The 21,337-nt window shown below is 35.6% G+C and overlaps 1 protein-coding gene across 1 annotated transcript in view; it reads right to left on the reverse strand.

The window, feature by feature from the left end:
- Positions 1–21,337, reverse strand: part of kif4 (kinesin family member 4) — a 181,421-nt gene that overhangs the window by 101,871 nt on the left and 58,213 nt on the right. The window contains exons 18-23 of the mRNA XM_059542117.1: positions 19,793–19,903; positions 19,594–19,677; positions 17,875–17,988; positions 9,832–9,987; positions 6,455–6,552; positions 2,419–2,548 (exon numbers count right to left, since the gene is read on the reverse strand). Of these exons, the coding sequence (XP_059398100.1) occupies positions 2,419–2,548; positions 6,455–6,552; positions 9,832–9,987; positions 17,875–17,988; positions 19,594–19,677; positions 19,793–19,903 (693 nt within the window). The remainder of the gene's footprint in view (positions 1–2,418; positions 2,549–6,454; positions 6,553–9,831; positions 9,988–17,874; positions 17,989–19,593; positions 19,678–19,792; positions 19,904–21,337) is intronic.

The raw sequence follows: 21,337 nt of genomic DNA on the forward strand, positions 1-21,337 counted from the left end.
ATAATACATACAAAATAATTGTATTTGACATTTGTCACTTCTGAAATGATAGCTAGACCACTGGTGTGACCATGATAACCTATACTATGTGTAATTTGCCCCCTGACCAAGCACTGAAATTTAAGGGAAGCATTTAAAAAAATCCTGTGAATGCACTTAAAGAACGCAGAATCTAATCATTCTAATTGAATCAAATCAAACTAAAATGTGAATCAAATCGTTCTAAATTTGCAAAAATCGTTCGTGAATCAAAAATCTATGAATCGTGAATAGAATTGCGTTCTACCCAAAGATTCACAGCCCTAGTTTCTCATATATGAAATTTGCTTTTTTACGATAATACAAGCATGCATGCGTCTGAGTACAAAAACTCTATACATACACAGATGCTCCTGATTTTATATATTTAAAAAAAAAAAATGATAAACAACCCCCAGTTTTTTGATTAGCTGAATTCAAAGATCTAGGACTTTTTTTATGTACACAAAAAGCCTATTTTCCTCAAATATTGTTCACAAAACGGTCTAAATTCTGTTAGTGAACGCTTCTTTGCCGAGATAATCCATCCACCTCACAGGTGTGACATTACAAGATGCTGATTAGACAGCATGATTGCACAGGTGTGCCTTAGGTGAGTCAGAAGTGCCAGACTGTCCTACAAAGTTTGAACTGCCCAACTTTATAGAAACAGAACATTGTGCCAGACGCATTGCAGGCTACTGGTTCAGGAAACCGTCATCATTCTCCATAAAATGCGCAGCACACATCTGAATATTTGGGTTGGACTGTTCTAGAACAGTGTTAAAATTTAACTAGTCTTGTCCTCTTTTGGAAGGCCAAACAAAGTAGTTTCGCTTTCGCAAGGAAACACACAGCAAGTCCACGACATGGAGACAGCGAGAATAAAAGGTAGGCCTTTCTTTGCTTGAACATTTGGGTGGCGTTATGCAAATCTTCCCACATAGTGTCGTAGAGATGTGGGGGCATGTTAGAACGAGCCGTTATGGGGGGTGTGGATGAGTCTCAAATTTTATAAAGAATATCTCTTTGGATTTAAGACTTTACTCTTTGCGACTTTACAGATCTTCTATATGCACCAAGAGCTTGTAACACTCCAAACTCACACAGAAATCGCATCATATGACCCCTTTAAGACTTTCTTGTACCCTTTAAGACTTTATGGCCTTAATTTTGATACAGCTAAATTTAAGACTTTAAGACTATTTAAAGGGGTCATCTGATGCCCATTATCCACAAGCGGATGATTCGGTCTTAATGAAAACTGACATCATTTGGTTAAAATTTCTCAATGGTAGTGTACAACAAAATTTTTTACCCTGTCAAAAACAGCTCAGAGGAAACAGTTTTCTTGCATGCAGTTTTAAATGCAAATGAGCTCTCGGCCCGCCCCTCTCTTCTGAGCCACTCTCTGAGAGACGGTAGTTAGCACGTTTCAAGATGAATGCGGCTAAAGATTACTATGTTACTAGGAAAGGCGATTTGTAAAGATTTATAAAAATAAAAAAAACTCTTACACTCACCTCTGGAAGTGAAGCTGTATGACAAATGATTTGTGTAAAAAGAGACACATTTAGGTAGATCGGGGAGTGCATTCCCTTTAAAAACAAATGTAATCCACTGCATCTTCAGCACCTTCAATGTCAGGAGTAAATGACGACTGTCATGTTCATTACATCCAACAAAAGAAAACCCCAATTGCTTCAGAGACATTCTTGTCTACATCTGCTCTGGCGTCAAAACAATGGTGGACTGATGACAGCTCACTCAGGGCGGGTCTAAGGTAGGACACCAGTCCAGTCTATGCTAAAACGCTACTGTCAATCAAACAAAAACAATCGTGGGAGGTGATCTGCGATTGGCACGATTTAAGAAAGTGGAAATGATTTAACAAGATAAAAAAAATGAAATCAAACAAAACCACAAGGTGGATCCCTGAACCCTGATAAGTGTCCATGCACCAATGGCCCATGTGGATAAAACATTTTAAATGTGAGACAACTATGGAACTGAACTGTCTGATAATTAAAAAAAAAAATTCAACAAAGCCAATCTTTAATCTTTACTGAAAGTTTGATGAAACGGGTCACAGCAACACACTGGTGTTGAAAGTCCAGGTACAAAACAATGCAATGACTTTTACTGTTCAATTTGATCACTGAAATGGGGATGGATCTCTCAATTGTGAAATCTCAAAGCGCATCAGACTTTTCAAATTTTCAACCCCTGATCAGATTATCTGTTCATACCCACTGTCTCACAAAATCCTGTGGGGAAACTCTTTAGATTATTTGAAGTGTATATCAGGTTTGAATCTATTTAAGTTTTATGATGTTATAGTAGTTGCGAAGGTATTTTGGTGGAGACTATGGTAAAGTTTTGCATGTGTTTTGCCTTTACCTCAGCCATTAGAATCTTAAGTGCGCTCTTGGCCTCTATAACAGTTGTGATAGAATCCCAGCGCTGCTTTATCCGTCCCTCATTATCCGCATCCAGGACTTTCTGTTGTAGGTCAGCTATCTGAGCACTCCTGAAAGAGTTTAGAGAAAATGTTTTTTATTATTATTATTATTATTATAATAAAGTTGATAAAAAACAGTCTACAAACCTCTTTTAAAATTGAAGCATTTTGAAATGCTGTAATAGTTTACAAACTTCATAATCTCGGGAAGGAGGAGACGGGAACAATCAAATGAAAGCTTTAATGATAAAAATAAACAAAACAGCGTGACAGCCCCTTGCAAATGACTGTCGAGCACAAACAAGCAAATCACAAAATAAAGCCCAGGCCTGGTCCTCTCTTGTCCTTCACTGTCATCGCTCCTCTTTTGTATCCTTCCATTCTCCTCCGTGGGACGCGAGACCGGTGAGTTGAGCAGGTGTCGCTCATTTTCAATCACTCCACTAATTTACTGTCAGTATAAATCAGATATGCAATAGTAGTAGCAGTAGTAGTTTTTTTTTAATTGCTTTGTCAGCATCTATGGCTATCTTCATAGCAGAGTTGGGATAAAACAGGAGCTACATTAAGCAAAAAAAGATTTTTTTTTCAATTCTCATATGCCAAACAAAAATGTTTGATATGCAATTTAATTTAGCAGCATATGAGTACTGAATTAGCATCTCATTACCCTTGAATCGGCATAAAAAAAGCCTTGTTCAGACTGTCAGCCCAATTTTTTGTTCCAATATGACTGAAATCAGATCATATTTAGATGGTCTGAACAGCAACAAACTATATGAAATCAGATTTTTGCAAATCTGTTTAGACCATTCAAAATCAAATTTCTGTAAATGCTTTTCAGTCTGACTTAGGGATGTCAACGATAAGAGATGCAATGGATTAAGGCTGTCGTGGTTGGTTAACTGATTTAATGTTGGGCTGCGTGCAGCTCATGCACAAATCACGTCCGAGCGGCTGTGAGTGACGGTGAAGGTATATATAAATGAATCATTCATTCATAATGTACAAATTAGGCTTATGATGCGATTTAAAAGCAAATTAAAATTTAAACAACACAAAGTTCTTCAACATGGAAAGCAACAGAAATGTAGTAACTAAGTCATTTCCCCAGATAATTGTTTCATATTGTGCACTTTTCAGGGCTGTGGGACACAGTGATAGACAGTCTATTAATTTCTACAATTTGTTCATTCGTTCCTAAGACTTATTAATTTGTGGCAACTGATCATGTTTTTTATTAATTTTGTTCCTTAACCCATGATTAAACTGAATCGCTATATTAAACTGAAAGCACTATATAAATAAAGGTGACAATTGAGGTAACAAAATAATAAATCGAACAAATTCTTAATTCATGAAAAAATGGGACGCTTTAAGGAACTGATGAAAAATGGGATGCTTTAAAGAAAATGCATAGCCTATGCAAGTAAAAGGCCTAAAATAAAAATAAGTTTGTTTTCATAAAAAAAAAAAAATAAAATAAAATAAAATATCTGACTTAAAGGTCCCGTTCTTCGTGATCCCATGTTTTAAACTTTAGTTAGTGTGTAATGTTGTTGTTAGAGTATAAATAATATCTGTAAAATTCTAAAGCTCAAAGTTCAATGCCAAGCGAGATATTTTATTTAACAGAATTCGCCTACAACGAACGACCAGTTTGGACTACATCCCTCTAGTTCCTGCATTAATGACGTCACAAACAGTTTTTTGACTAACCTTCGCCCACAGGAATACACAAAAAGGGGGCGTGGTCTTGTTGCACTCCGACGGAGAAGAGGAAGAGTTGCGTTTGTGTTTGTCGCCATGTCGTAATTTTCATCTAGGAGTCCAATCACCTTTGTTTGGCCTTCACAGGGACGCTGTACTTAAACATAAATTGTAACCATTGATGTCTTAACTCGGTTCCCGAAAATTATAATCCACAGGACAGCTTCCTCAATCTCAATCAGTTTAATGCCGGATTCGCACAAAGATTATTCTTGAAAGATGGAGCAGTTCCCTCTTTGTCTGGAGAAGGCGTTGTTTATGGACCACATCCGGTAAGTGTATTTTATTATTTAAGTTGGTGCATTTAACAGTTTCTGTAACTTATTACACAAAGGGCAACGCTGTTTAGCTTTGTTAACTAGATGGTAGGACTGTGCAAAAAAACAAACGCGATTTTCATACGCATCTCGTCAGTAAAAGCGTTCTGTGATTAGAAGTACATCTCCAGCATGTGCGTTCAGATCAGGATTGCCAGGGTTTCAAAAAAGATCAGTTGGACGTGGTTGTGTACAAGAGGTAAAAACTATATAAATACTATTCGTTTTCTTACACAAAACGCTCGTTTCGTGTCTTAGGTCATCAATGTGTACTTACGATGAGGAATTGTTTAATTTGGACTCCTCTGTGCATGCTCTTTGAGGTGGTGACCATAGACCTCCATTATATGAGTCACAGACAAGAACGGTTTGACCTAAAAATATCAAAATGGGAAATACTGCGGAAACAAAAACACCTACATCTTGGATGTCCTTTAGGTAAGCTAAAACATACCAAAATTTAATTTGAAAGTGAACTATCCCTTTAACTTAAAACTTTGATTTCAGACTATGGCTATATCCAGTTCGCTACCATGTCATATTTACTGTGTGGTGTATGTAAAATTAATCTTACCTGGTCTTTGAGAAAATGATTCCCAGTGCACACAGATTTACCAGATTACAGAGTGTATTGTTGGATTGTTTACTTGGTGTTTTTCAACAATTTTTAGAGTCAAAATTATGTAAAGTATGAATCCATTTAACATTTATTTTTAATCTAGCTCAAAATATTTTTCTATTTTAGTAAATATAATATAAAATAAATATAAAGTCCATTGCGGAAATTATGTATGTTACTTACCATTGAAATAAATTGTGATTTTATGCAAGCTTGTAAATTTTGTCACCAAAAAAAAAAAAAAAATACATCGGGTGACCTATAATTAATTCCATATACAGTGTTAATTTTGACAGTAAACTGAAGCCACACTTTAGTAAACTAGGACTTTTGCCTCCGACACCACTGATTATTAATAGGTAGTTGGTTAAATTTAGATATTGGGTAGATCAGGCATCAGCAACCCAAGGCTCTTTCATCCCTCCGCGGTAGCTCCCTGTAGCATAGAATACGCAGGGGATGTGTTCTATATAAAACTTAAACTCTTCCCCTACACTTTTTAGGGCAAGGGTGTGCACATAGATGTTGTCAAGAGGCACTTTGAAGAAATCAAAAATTCAATTAAAAGAGACAAGAAGGTCACATCATTTTGGATACATTTTATTCTTATCAAAATCAATGTGAGCATTACAGAGCACTAAACTCTTGCAATGTCTGTTTCATTCATACTCTAAGCAGGAGGCGTTCTCAGACAGTCCAAAACGGACTCATAGAAGTAATAGAAGTAATAATAACTTTTGACGTGCCAGGAAATTCCTAATATGAACAAAGGCATTCAGCCATTGCTGTAGCTAAGCTGAATAACAAGCATAAACCATAACTACCGTATTTTCCGGACTATAAGTCGCACTTTTTTTCATAGTTTGTCTGGTCCTGCGACTTATAGTTAAGTGCGACTTATTTATCAAAATTAATTTGACATGAACCAAGAGAAAACATTACCGTCACAGCCGCGAGAGGGCGCTCTATGCTGCTCAGTGCTCCTGTAGTCAACCCCTGAAAACATAGAGCGCCCTCTGGCGGCAGTAGATGGTCATGTTTTCACTTGGTTCTTGGTTCTAAATAAATGCGACTTATAGTCCAGTGTGACTTATATATGTTTTTTTTTCCTCGTCATGACGTATTTTTGGACTGATGCGACTTATACTTAAGTGCGACTAATAGTCCGAAAAATACAGTACTGAAATGTGAAGACAATAAACAAATGCAAAAATATATGGTTTATTAATTATACATTGATTCACTGTGGTCAGTTATAGTATGACTCACCTGAGCCCCATCTCAGTCTCTAGACTCTCCACTTGCTTGCTGATAGAGGCCTCTAGCTCACCCTGGCCTTCCAACTCTGAAATTGTCAGTGTACGACGCTGAGAAAAAACAAAAAACAAAAAAAAACAACAACATTCAATTCAAATGCATTAAACTGCCATTGATTAGTAAACAAGGATTTCAAACTGGGACAAAAGGGTCAGTATAATTAAAAGAAAAAGCTGTCAAAGAGAATAATAGACTGTTTGAGTATTAACTAATTTATTACTCAACATTATGCAGTTCCAAACCCATAAGACTTTGTTCATCTGTTTTAATATTCTCTCTTTTTTTTTTTTTTTTTTTTGGTAAATCTAAGCAATTAACATTTTCAAACATTGAGAAATGCATTAAAACATCATGATTTACACCATACAAATTGAGTAGTTTAATTTAAGCAGGGCTCTGTGTTCTTAAATTGTTGCATTATCAGCTCACCCAAACATCCAGAGCAGCACAATCTTGGAGCAGGTCCATTTACATGCAGACCATTTTAAAACACAAACTGTAACTTTAATTCATTAATGATCTCCATCTCTTCTCAAACTCGGTACTGTCTAAAGTGCATTTCCAAGAGAAAATATCATATATTATTGTCATTTTATTAGCTCTTGTGCATTGTTGGGGACGTTTTTGTCCACTAGGGGGTAAAGTTGAGTCTTATTTTGGCCACAACTTTCCCTGTGTTTGAGCTAATGGAATGATTTTTGGTGACAAATCTTATTTTGACCCATATTTTGGGAAAATGCTTTGAATTTTTTTTTGAAAACATCCACTAAATTAAACTGCTGTAAAAATGTATCAGATAGATATTTTTTCCAATTTTTTTTGCATAACTCTATTAATCAACCTCAGTCCTGATCAAAACTACCAAATTTTTTTAAAAAAATCCAAGATTTTAACTTTGTAATTACCAAGTTCATAAATGATGAAAACCACACAAAATTACATATTTTCAATATAAAAAGTGATTGTGGACTGGATTTTTTTTACCTTTTATCACAGTCTTGGGCATGTCAAAGATTATTAACAAGATTGGCTTTGATGCATTGTTAGTTTTTGTGCAGCATTAGATTTAAATTTTTTCTCCCTAATTTGTTGTTGGTGGCTGTTTTTGCCCCATTGACTTCCATTATAACGACATTTTTTGATTGCAAAGCCATGACACCATATAATCATGCATTCTTGATTGTTTGTGGTTTTCACTTTTGGGAAGAGGTAAAAAAATGTATTTTTACAGTTGATCACTAGGTGGGACCATTAACCCTTTAAATAGGCCTGTGCAAAAAAAGGCTTGGTTTCTGGCTTGTATATGGAGTATAACAGCAAATTATAGTGTTTGTGTGTGTGAGATTCTTGATTGTTGGTGGTTTTCCCTGTTGGGAAGAGGTAACATTTGTTTTTTTTTTTACAGTTGATCACTAGGTGGGACCATTAACCCTTTAGATAGGCCTGTGCAAAAAAAGGCTTAGTTTCTGGCTTGTATGGAGTTATATGGAGTATAATAGCAAATTATAGTGTGTGTGTGTGTGTGTGTGTGTGTGTGTGTGTGTGTGTGTGATAGAGAGAGAGAGAGAAAGAGAGGGTGTGAGAGAGACCTTTGTGCACTTACCTTGATGTACAGTATCTGAAAAAATTAAAATATGCACCTCATGCTCTCAGAACTACATGGAGTAAACAATAAAAAAGTAGTGTGTTTATGCACCTGCTTCCTTTTGATGGTGAAAAGTACAGATGGCCTATATGTGAAATGCTCCTCTTTTCTTGATGGTAAAGCCAGTTTAAAACCTAACCTTTTACCCAAACGCTCTATCAGTTACCACGAGAAAACAACAAAATGTGCTAATATAAACTCACAATATGATAGAATACTAGCGAAAAAGTTATAATATTAACCTTTAACTCCATACCGAAGTACCAGATAGCCAGACAATGAAAATATAAATATAAAAAAATATATAAAAATTATTTGTGTTTGGGACGCTGTGAGCACGGAGACTGTAGTGTATATCGTAAGTTTGAAAGCGTTCAACTTAAATTATCAATATGAATAAACAGTGCTCATAAACGGCTGCTGAGGTCATATTCTCAAGTGAAGCGAGTTGAGGCCTGGACCCGGAAACAGCGCTTCTTACGTCATCACTTAACAACCGAATACTTTCACCACCATTAAAAGGCAGCAGGTGCATAAATACACTTTTGTTTACTCCATGTAGTTCTAAGAGCTGAGGTGTACATTGTGATTTTCTGAAATACATTAAGGTAAGTGTGCAAAGGTCTCTCACACACTCTCTCTCCCTTTCTCACACACACACACACACACACTCAATATAATATGCTGTTATACTCCATATAGCTTCATATACAAGTCAGAAACTAAGCTTTTATTGCACAGGCCTATCTAAATGGTTAATGGTCCCACCTAGTGATCAACTGTAAAAATAACAAATGTTACCTCTTCCCAACAGGGAAAACCACCAACAATCAAGAATCTCACACACACACAAACACTATAATTTGCTGTTATACTCCATATAACTCCATATAAAAGCCAGAAACCAAGCCTTTTTTTGCACAGGCCTATCTAAAGGGTTAATGGTCCCACCTAGTGATCAACTGTAAAATTAACAAATTTTACCTCTTCCCAAAAGGGAAAACCACAAACAATCAAGAATGCATGATTACATGGTGTCATGGCTTTGCAATCAAAAAATGTCGTTATAATGGAAGTCAATGGGGCAAAAACAGCCACCAACAACAAATTAGGGAGAAAAAAATTAAATTAATGTTGCACAAAAACTAAAAATGCATCAAAGCCAATGTTGCTACTAATCTTTGACATGCCCAAGACTGTTATAAAAAGTAAAAAAAAAATCCAGCCACAATTACTTTTATATTGAAAATAAGTCATTTTGTGTGTTTTTTCCCCGAAATCAGTGACATCATTTATGAACTTGGCAATTAAATTTGGTAGTTTTGATCAGGACTATGGTTGATTAACAGATTTATGCAAAAAAAATGAAGAAAAAAAAATGAATCTGATACATTTTTACAGCAGTTTAATTGAGTGGATGTTTTCATCCCGAACAACTCGAAAGGGTAGTGAATTTGAGCAATCCACAAGGGTTAGAGTCCCCTCCTCAAATATGTGTTGTTGACGGACAAGAATGGATTAAAACTGCTCAATTGGATTAAACTGATAGACAAGTACTTCATTTTTGTTCTGAAGATCTTGTGGGTTGTCACATGGGTCTACCTTACAAGCACTGTGATACAATCACACAAATGCAGTGAGCAGTGTGCTAGTATTCCATATTGAACATGTGTGCCAGCCTTACCCTAACTTTGGCTACAGGTCTCTCTCCTGCATCCATCTGCTGCCGAAGCTGAGAAATCTCCTCTGCTAGCATCTTCCTGTCCTCCAGCAGGTCCTGTAGATGCCGACGGGCTTCTTCTGTGCTCACAAGCACTTCTACTTCATTCAGCAACCAATTCTTAACCAATCAAAAAACAATTGCAACATTTAAATTTAAGATGCAAATGCATGTACATTTATATTTTTGTCCTGTTTTCTGAAGTTCACAACATGAACTTGCACTTAACTTAAAAAGTTCTTTAAAAATTATGTCATGATTTTTTTCCCCTGGTAAACTGCCTACTAGAAATCTTTTGTTGACCAAGACCAAAAATTAGAGCATATAATTAAGGTACCATGAAATCTAAATCACATTACAACTACCGTAATCAGCAAGATCAGCAATTCTCAAGTATAAACAAGAACCTGAATAAAAGCTTGCAGCAGGGATTTATTTGTATCGGAGTCAAAACCTCCTATGGGGAAATCAATGTAACAATAACAACTTGTGTAAAAATGCATAATGTTTTATTGGAAATAGGGATGCACGATATATCGCCCACCATATCGATATCAGATAATGATTATTTAAAGATAATTTTGCTGATATCTTAGAACCAATAAATAATGCATTACTTCCTGCAGAGACACTTCAGATGTGCACTGTTCAACATTATGGTTTTAAATTGCTTGATATCATTGGAAACACTTCGAAAAGGAAAATACATTGAACTGCAACATGTGCAGGGCAAGTGTGTCATATTATAATGAGATTATTAGCTATTGTAAAATAATATAACAACTTTAACAGTAATATTGGACATAAATGAACATGTTAAATATAAAGTAATCAAAACAGGTAATATATTTGGAGTAACGTTTTTTTTTGTTTTTTTTTAAAGAATTTAACTGATGCATCGTCATGCAGCGCTCCGGACCGCGCGCCTCATGACGAGCTCGACGCACCGCCACAGAAACAAGAATGAGATGCATTCTAACATAACTGTGGCATTAAACTCAGTTAGTGAGGGCTCGTTTAACCTGTTAGCCACTCTTTCGCTTATCTTTCATTCATTCTTTTTTCCGGTGGATCGTCTCATTCTGTTAGTGACACTGTACGCTGCAAAACCATGCCGTTTTTTTACTACCAAGATGCAGTTTCCGACCGTGAGTTATTCCATAACGGACGCAAACATTTCTGTCACTGAAGAACTGAAACGTTAAAGGAATTATGGTAGCACTTTATTTTACAGTCCTGTTCCTCATGTACATACTATGTACTTATTATAGTAATTACAATAACTATGTAATAACTAGGTACTAACCCTGAACCTACCCCTAAACCTAACCCTACCCCATGTAGTTACCTTGTATTACCAGAACATTCTTAGATAAATACACTGTAAGTACAGTAGAAGTACATGTTAGTACACGTACTGTAAAATAAAGTGCAACCGGAATTATGATGCATATTACAACGTTATTGCTTCATTGGACTAAACGTGCTTCATGAGATGTCGTTCAGTGGACCCTTACCTTTCTAACTAAACCGGGATTTACAGCTGTGGATGTGTTTATGACTCGTTATTACAACGGATCTGGTATGTACAGCGTTCTAATGTTCATGTTTTTTATGTGTACTGCTTACACAAATGTCACAAGTCGATGCTTGAGGCTTAGATCTATACATGGTTTGTCAAGATTAAATTTGTCCCGTTTCATTTAATCTATTCATAAACACTGGCACGTGCGAGTTTAGCGGCTTTCAGGACGAGGGCGTCGGGGTGCAGGCTAAGAAGTTAAAATACTGCACATATATAGTCCATTCGATCTCATACTCTATCGCATACTTTGTCATTGTTGTGCGCTTGCTTAGACCGTTGTTGTGATAAACAGTAAAGTACGTTCAGCTAAATTCAATTTCCGTTTTGTCGGGTTTAAAAAAATATTAGTATACAGCGGCAGCGGTCATGGCAGCCCTCCAGTTAAGCCCTCCTTATGTGAAGACCGAAGAGTGTAAAGACCATCGACTCTACCGTGCGACTCCACCAGGCAGGGACATCGGCAGGGAATATAATTATTGTTTCGATTAATCTTTTTCCTTCTTGTTTCATTTCGGTTTCAAGTGTTTTTTTGTTTATAACCAAATCTTACTATGGCATTGGCATTGATGTTTGCCTACAAAACTACCGATGGCTGTGCACCAATTTACCTAAATTTGTTACTTCAGACTTATGTGCCCTCTAGAAGCTTGCGTTCTGCAAGTGAACGTCGCTTGATTGTGCCATCCCAAAGAAGCACAAAGTCACTTTTACGGACTTTTAAATGAAATGTTCCCTCCTGGTGGAATGACCTCCCAAACTCTTTATTTGACCCTCTAACTTTAACACTCACTATTCTAATTCTATTCTTTAAAAAAATCTAACTACCTTACTAATCTTTTTATATTCTATTTTCTTTTCATTAATTATGCAATTGTATGTGTGTGTGTGTGTGTGTATGTGTAAAGACCTCTAACACTAGCTTGCTCTATTCTTTTTTTATTCTGTTTTCTTTATATTATATTATTTAAAATCCCATGCTAGGTGTACTGTGTTAACCTAACTGAGACTTGTTATAGCACTTATATATCATTGCTCTTTTTGTTGTTTTTGATTGCTTCCACTGTCCTCATCTGTAAGTCGCTTTGGATAAAAGCGTCTGCTAAATGAATAAATGTAAATGTTCAGATTACTTGTTAAACTGCAATGAAATACCTTATATCTACAGACGATGTATGTCTGTTTGTGGATGGAGACTTGTTAACGGCCAAAACTATGTTTTTTGCATGCATCACAGTGTGGAGTGCATGAAAATAATAATAAGGGGGCAGAGCGAACTTATCATCCATAGTGGTTCTCACAAATTCCTTCTACCCACCACATAGTGTGCGTTATAAGTGATCAGTCTTTAAGAGCAGGATTTCGTGAGAACCACTATGGATAAGTTCGCTCTACCATCTTATTATTTTGTCTTTACTTGTAACGCCAAGAAAGGTGTTTCTGGTATCAGTGAGCGCGGAGTGAATAATAAATGCTCTGAGCGCGGAGGGGAAGTTGTTGCTGCTCACAGACTCTGCTGCCGAGTGAGAGAGATGTTTCACCCGATTAAAAATGAAGACAACCGCGGCAGCACAAGCACAGCATATCCGCCAAAAATCAACCTGCAGCAATGCTCGTTGCTTGGATCGCCAAGCTTTACTTATGTAGGTCGCATGGCAGTAAATAATACGATGATATGACCATGCAGTCAATACAGATATTTAATAAAAATATTTAAAAAAAAAAACAAGCAGGGCTGTAACATAACCCATTAAAAAACGCACACCGGGTCTACACCGGAAACGAGTGGCGCGATCCTACAAAAGACAACAGAACCCAGTCAAATCAAGTCACGTCACCTTTAATTATATATAATTCCAATTCCAATCTTTGTAAAATGGCACAGCTTCTTAAATCTTAGCTTCTTAGTCAGTCAAGCATTAAATTATGGTATTAAGCACTATTTAATGATAGAACTTTAGTGATTAGAACTAAAACTTGGTAACCATGTATGAATGTATATTTGTCATTTTAACTGAACTTAAGACTGGTGGTGATGCTTAAGATATTGTTGGTCATTCAGAGTTTCTGTAAAAAAAAACAGTAATAAATCTATTATTAAAAGATAATACTACAACTAACCCTATACAACCTAACCCTATACAACACGCTCCGTCTTCATTCCGTGGCCAAAATAATGTTTGAAATGTTATGTTCATAACGTAGCCTATAAAAAAAATAATAAAAAATATAAAAATAACAGGAGAGTTTCAAAGTGGCTTAGGCTATTGTGTGTCAACTTTTTCCCTATCACATGCCAAACTAATAACATTGTAAGCATTAAATCTTTAATTGCTGCTTTCTGCTGTGCAAATTTTGTTTGTGAGGAAAATAACAGTACATTTTTGTCAGTTTTTTTTATCTGAACAGATGAATTTCTTCAAGATTTCAAAATCAGATCATGTAGTAGCACTGTAAGATTACATTTGTTTGGATGCATTGCTAAAGCATTTGCGTGTGAATGTGCTGTATCTGTTTAAATCATGCTTTAACCCAAAAAAAAAATCAGTAAAAGAAACAGACAAACTCCTTAGCCTTTAACACCCCGCTCGACTCTTGCAGTCATTATAACCTGATCAAGCCATAGCTAAATATATTTAACATGAATTCTTGCTGAATATTCAGTTATATTACGGGCTGTTGGCATGAATTGTACTCGTGATGGAGGCTCTTGGAGAGAGTGAAAACCATGACGCTCAGACTCTTAATATCCTCTCCTCGCTCCAGTCAGAATTACACTGCTCCGCTCATTTTCTGCTCGGCAGCATGTCTCTGTCAGACTCGCGGGGAGGGTTGAGCCTACGGAAGCCCTGAGTGGTGCGTCGGTAGATGTTAAAAAGAAACACGATTTTCATTCAAACAAACAAATGTAAATTCCAAATAGAGTTAATCGATACAATGTATTCATCACCCAGCCCTACTTGCTTTCATATAATTTAATTTAAAAAAGAAATGCAGCTGCGTTTAAATGCAGGTGTGTAAAATATGTGCAAGATTTGCACTGCAAGTGTGATGGTAGATGTGCAGCATTTATTCTTATTTGTTTTATCTTCATTACAAATCTTGTTTGGTTTTATTTTGGATAATTGCATGTAAAAAAATAATTTATGTTGTAATGTATATGCAAAATGTGAATTAATATTAATATTCAAGTGTTTGTGCAAAAATTATTAATGCACATTAATGACAGGGCGCATTCATATTCAACAATCTGTGAATGTTGCATTTCTCTCGTCAGAGAGAGCCAGCACTGTGAATTTCATCTTGCAGCCGACAAGAAAGCATTTGTTTATTAATAAATAATTAAAATGTCTCATTTTTCACAATTATTAGGCTACTTCTGCATGTGCTTTGTGGCAAACTTAATGCATGTGCTTGAGCGCAAAATATATTAAGACTAGATTATGTAAATTTAATATAAACCTCTGATTAGTTGAATATAACAAATGAACGACTAGAACTAGAAAAATCTTACGTGGGGGACAGACCATTTTTTAGACTATGACCAAAACAACAGTCTTATATAAACCTGTTCAGCAAGTTTGAAAGCCTCATAAGACACAGTCCATATGAAAGAGCAAGAGATTCACACCTATATCTCGACCCCCACAAGCCATAAATAACTACCCCCAAAAACCCAACCCCCTCCAGCTGAACTGAATTCGCTCGGTTTTTTGGCTGAAGGAACGATGTGTTTTCATGTTACTGTTGAAACATGCCTGTACTCAGCAGCACTACTATTTGTATTCATTATTTTCTCGCAGCCCATATTTTTATTTTCACAAGACCATAATGTTAATAATAAATTATCAATTGATAATTAAACATTATTTTACAAAATGCATTGTTTTTTGTTATCATGGGTGTTTGCGGAAGGCTTTAAGACCAAGTGGAATCCTCTGCAGCTGCTCCCCTCACAATGCTATAATGGTCAAATTTACTCAGGCCAATGCTATCTTTTTAATGACACTTTATTATTTATTTATGAATAATTGTAGCCTATATAAGTAGGTGAAGCAAAACAAATATTTGGATCATCCCTTATTTTTTCCCCTTATTTTCTTAAAGAATAAACACTTATTTTCTACAAGAATAAACATGATAACATTACTAATTCATAGAAATAATTTAAGCAGTTAAAACCTATTTTTAAACTTGAATTTAAATACTATTAAACTAATTTTAAAATCTCAAGGAGTTTATAAGTTAAAAAGGATAAAATGTCACAGTGCATGTTAAATAGCCTAAATGAACATGTTAACAATATAATTAGAACTACCAATATAATTAGATTTTTTTAAATGAAAAATTCCTGAATAAATTCCTGAATAAACCTTTATATCAAACATTTTTAAATCATCCACAGCTGAGCAAAGCGAGGCAGATCTGCTCCAGACCACACAAAGTGAATGTGATAAACAAAGTAATTTTCAGATGCAATGAAAAAAAAAAAAAAAAAAAACCCTGGATGGCCTAGGCCTAGTAATTATAATTACCGTTAACTCAGAGTAACAAATTTTAACGGATTAATCGCCTATTTTCATTTGCTGCATGTTATCTTTATATATACTTTTTTTAAACACGCTGAAAAATAAATTAAGTTTGTTAGAGGAAAAAATCTATGAGTTGTGTATAGATTGCATTTTAACGGATTAATCACCTATTTTCGTTAGCTGCATGTTTTTTATTTTTTTATATTACATATTGTACCAACAGGATATATTTAGTTCCCTTCACTTTACAACAAATCCTTTAAATAACAAATATATCAGAACAAAACAAGAATTAAAAATACATAATTCTAATCGATAAATATAATTGCTGTAGCTATATAATAATATAAACAAAAAAAAATTATAATTTAAAGCTAAGCATAAGGTAAGGTTGGGCTTTCTCATTCTCTCACTCGGGAGAAATCAGTTTCCATATTCGTGATGTTGCCCATTAGAAGCTTAACTATTATTCATGAGGTAAAATAGGCTTTGTAGTTCATGTGTGTTTCAGTATCGATGGAAAAAAATCATAATTAACAATATGTGGAGTAAGTGGACCGCTGCTCGTGCTGAATGTCACAGTGAACGACTGCTGTTTCCAGTGAATGTGCGCTAACAGTGTAAGTAGTTTGAAAAAAATCAAGAATAATAACAGTTAATAATAATTATTGCTAAATGCTGCACCGTTCTAATTTTGGTGGGCCGTTATCGTCGTTAACGTGCTGCATTAACGGGAGACTCTTATCGGGCGATAAAAAAAAAAAAATAATCACCGTTAATCTATTCTCAAAGTTGGGTTGGGAGCTGGGTCTATATTATGCGAGCTGTGATGACTTTCACCCTTGATATTTTAGTCCGGATGTATACTAGCCGAATCTGTAGGGGGCAAGAACGAGTCTTTAAACCTGTGTGTATGCCTACTGTGAAATTACCACATCAAACATGACATGCTAACATGGATGCAGCTAAGATGCTGCCGGGTTTGCTTCAGGGAATTTTTGTTTTTTTTAAGAAGCCTCCCAATAGAAACCTCGACAAGATGCACGCCTGTTTGACACACATAACCCATCTGCAGTGCGTATGCAGTCTGTGTGCGTTTCGTATGTGGTGCAGAAGCAGCACGGACTCATACTCATTGTGCTTTCACACAGGACGCGTTTGCAGTCCGCTACTCGGTATGTAAACGATCGCTGCACTGCTGCAGACGCAACGCTCCTGGAATGCACTGACGGGCCGCAACCGCGTGAACGCTGGGATCCGTTAACATGGGTGCGTAAAAAAAAAAAATTTTCACCTAATTTTACAATTACGTTCATTTCCGAATCCGTCCCTTTGCGCCACCTGGCGGTAGTTTCGCGAATGATTTTAACACGCGGCTGAATTACAGTTGGTACGCACGGAGGTAATCCCCATTTAGGTTGTCAACCTACCTGTATGCGGGTGATTTACTCACAATGTAGAGGGTTGATCGGGCAGAAAATGTATCCTTGAAATACAAAAGCTCTGATTCTAGGATTTAAACTCTTGTTATCTGGTAACTGCTCTCATGAAAGCGCTCATAGTAGAGGCGCGTAGAGCAGTCTGCAGTTACATGTTCATTTTTTTAATGTTCCACGCGTTCTTTTGGGAAAGTATGCTTGAATTTTGAATTTGAAATATTCTATATTCTATATATAGTTTTCAAAATTATTCCGATATTATCACTAATATTCGATATATCGCCCAGCTCTAGTGCCTGCTAATATTTTTTAATGGAGCTAACAAACTAAAGAAATAATTTTATTTTTATTAGTCATCATTAACAAATAATATTAACTACTGCAAAAAAAAGATAAACAAATGACAAATAAGGAAAACAAACCAAAGTCTTTTTTTCCTCTCTAAGTTAGGTACCTTGATTCTACTGCTGACACCCTCTGCTCCACGGTTCTGTACTTCTTTGCGTTTCTCTGCAACTTCACTCCTCTTCTGTAGAGCATCTTTCAGACGCTTGTTAGCAGCAGCAGCCTGTTGATGCACATTTAAGATAACACCTTACTTTATAGGGAAACACTGTAAAACTTAGTGGCGATGGTGCCACTGCTCTGAAATGTTAGTCTGGAGCCCTGCATTACTCTGTGTGCGTGTGTGTGTGTGTGTGTGTGTGTAGGAGCGGAACAAGCTCCTCCTCAGACATTGAGAGCAGATGACAAAGATGACAAAAAGGCAGCACAACGAGCAAAATTTTGGTCTCACCAAAAGTTATCAGGGCCATTGTCCATTTATCATGCAGGTTAAAAACCTTTAAAAGAGCAGACTTAAAGTGTCCCTATTATGTCATTTCCAAAATTGTATCTCCTGCAGTGTGTAATGTAAGCTGAATGTGAATGTTAATGATCTTTACGATCTGCTATCACCTCTCAATATAAAGAATCAACTCTGTACAGCCTAAACTAGTCATTAATATATTTGCATAATGAGTGCCCATGTTCTACGTTGGCCGGCTGTGAACAATTTGACCCCACCCACAAACATGTCATTCTACTCTCTGGGAGTTTAACGCAGGATTCACAAAACTCTTGCTGCAGAAAGATGGATAAGTATCCTGTTTATTCGGACCAGCTGCTCCACGGACTCACAACCTGTAAGTATGATAAATAATAGATGTGTATATTTTCTATATAGTTTAAAATACAAAACTATTGAAATAGGCGTATTGTTTCCGACACTGCTGTAAGCTGTAGACCAAATCACAACAGACTAGGCCATCTGACCAATTTAGAGCAGAGCAGGCTCACGGAAAGAAGGTTTTAGAGAGACTGAATCTTATAACTGCTTTGAATAAATCCTTTGAGAATTGCTGGAAAATGAGATGATATTAAATGCATATTTTGAGAAAACTAAAGCATTTTTTTTTGACCTTGCATTCATGTGATCCTGTTGTAGGAGACTTCCAAAACAATATTAGGAGCTGTAAAAATGTCATAAAACGGGCACTTTAATATTTATCATAATTTCAGTTTACGACACTTCATATAACAAAAACAACAGCTCTTTCTATGCATCATCCATTATTATGCCATTTCTACATCATTGCGCGTTAGTGGTTTCGATCTGATCAAGTGTTTACATGTCCTCTCGATCGGATTAGAAAAGGTCTATACTACCCCTTCTAATTCAATCTAAATTTAATCCGGGTTGAGCTAAATCTATTCAGTGAGTTTGAGCCATTAAAGCATTTGTTCTATTTATTCATTTGTACAACAGCTTGTAATGTGTTTGATTTGTTCTTAAGTTCACTTATCTTTAATAATATTTTAACTACATTTATAAACTTTTTTTTTTCTAGTAGCTTTTGGTGTGGTAACAATATTCGAATTAAAAACTGTAAACTAACTGGTATCTAAAATTTCGGTGTTATATAGGCTTATTTATTACAATGAATAATAACATGGGTCAAAACAAGAAAAACAATAATTTTCACTTTTTGTGGATGGGTCGATAAATATTTTGGCATGACGAGTAAAAACTTGAACCATTATCATATGAGCAAGGCGATATGATATATCTCTACAAAACTGCAATTACAAATTACTTTAAAAAAGTTGTAAAGCTTTTGGGAAAACAGCTCACCTCCTCTGTCTTCCGACGGAGTACACTGGCCTGTTTCTGGAAGTCTCTCTCCAGTTTGAGCATCTCATACTGTCGTTTACGATCCTGAAATATGCCCAAACACACTAAATATTAACATATAAATATGAACAAAAAAAAAAACTTTACACAACTTCTGTAATTTTAACGAGAAAAAGTTTGATTAAGATAAGACTCTCACTTTCTCTTTGAGCTGCAGAACTTCTTTATCTTTCTTTTGCTTCCACAAACGAAACTTCTCAGAGTCTTCTTTCATTTGCCTCATGAGCTGCACCCGCTGGGACTTCATAGCCTGCACAGATCAACCAATATATGGTGTATGAATAAAACTCAGTCTTTCCACAAATTATCAATTTATATGCAATTTATAACTTATTTTGTATGCTGCTATCGCTTAACCACAGCCAAAGCAACATTATTATGAGTATTTGTAGTGTTTGGTTAGGATCATTGATGGGTGGTTACACTTCATGTCTTAAGTAGACCCTTTTAGAGTTTTGACATTTGCTTATACGTATTAAACCTGGCCCAACCGCCCACATTTATATGGGTGCTTAAGTTAAATGGTTATACCACTATCAAGAAAAGTTAAGATAAATCAGCTCTCTCGTCTCTCCATCAAACTTCAAACCCATTCCAAACAGGAGTAAATGACTCCCGTGCCGGGCACCAATGGCCTGACTAGACCAGTGGTCTGTCTCCACAATTTCAATACACAACACACAAAGACATTTTCTTTATTTTAGTCTATAATGAATCAGTTACAATTGCATCTGGTATATGAATGTGTTGTTTGTATGTTTCCCTATTACATTAGTAAAATTTTCTCTGTTTATTTGTACAAGTTAAGCTCTAAATGCTTATATTTACATGTATGAATGTATGTCTGGTTTAATATCTTCTAGATGTTTCGATCGGTGTTACCAACTGATTGATTTCTTGCTAAAAGTTGCTAAATTACATTGTGATGTCATTGCGTGATGTAATCAATGCCAAACCATGATACAAAACAGCATTTTTAAATAGAATTCACAACGAGATTACTCAAATCTCAGTTAAAAATATATTGTTTTTAAATGTTATTTATTCCTAAAAATATTATTAATAAAATATTTTAAGTTGTAAAAGTAACAAGTAACATCTTTATGATCTGATTCTTTACAACATTGAATAATTGAACAGTTACACATTTTATGTATTTTCTTATCAACTAGTAAAACTGCACATTCTGAACAATTATAATTTTAAGCAGTGTACTGGTAGTTAGCGTGCTACAAAAAAAGTCCTATTTTATTTCCCAGGTTTTTTACCTGCGTTTTAAATTCCACACTGCATTTTGTTTTAAGGTTACAGGAACACAACTTAAGCGATAACATCCTGGCATTAAATGACTAGTAACTTTTACATTTTTCTAAAATATTTTTTTTACAGAGGTGTACCTAACTGAACAACAATTACATATAAACAAGCTAATAACATGCTGTATCATTAAAGGGCATTTATTGTTGACCAATTGGAACTAACAACATTTGATGTTTGTACCCTTAGGCATTTTACTCCAAGCTGATGTGCTGCTTGGCTGGCTAGCTGTTCAATGGCTTCTTCTTTTCATGTAATTTAGATTAAAATGTGTGCCTTTTTATTATTTGAGTAACTTTACAAAAGTTGCCAATTGTTTTTTGTTTTAATAGCTAAATTTGTTGGAAAAAAAAAAATGCTAGGGTCT

The sequence above is a fragment of the Carassius carassius genome, chromosome 47 (genome assembly GCF_963082965.1).
Source record: "Carassius carassius chromosome 47, fCarCar2.1, whole genome shotgun sequence".
Lineage (NCBI taxonomy): Eukaryota > Metazoa > Chordata > Actinopteri > Cypriniformes > Cyprinidae > Carassius > Carassius carassius.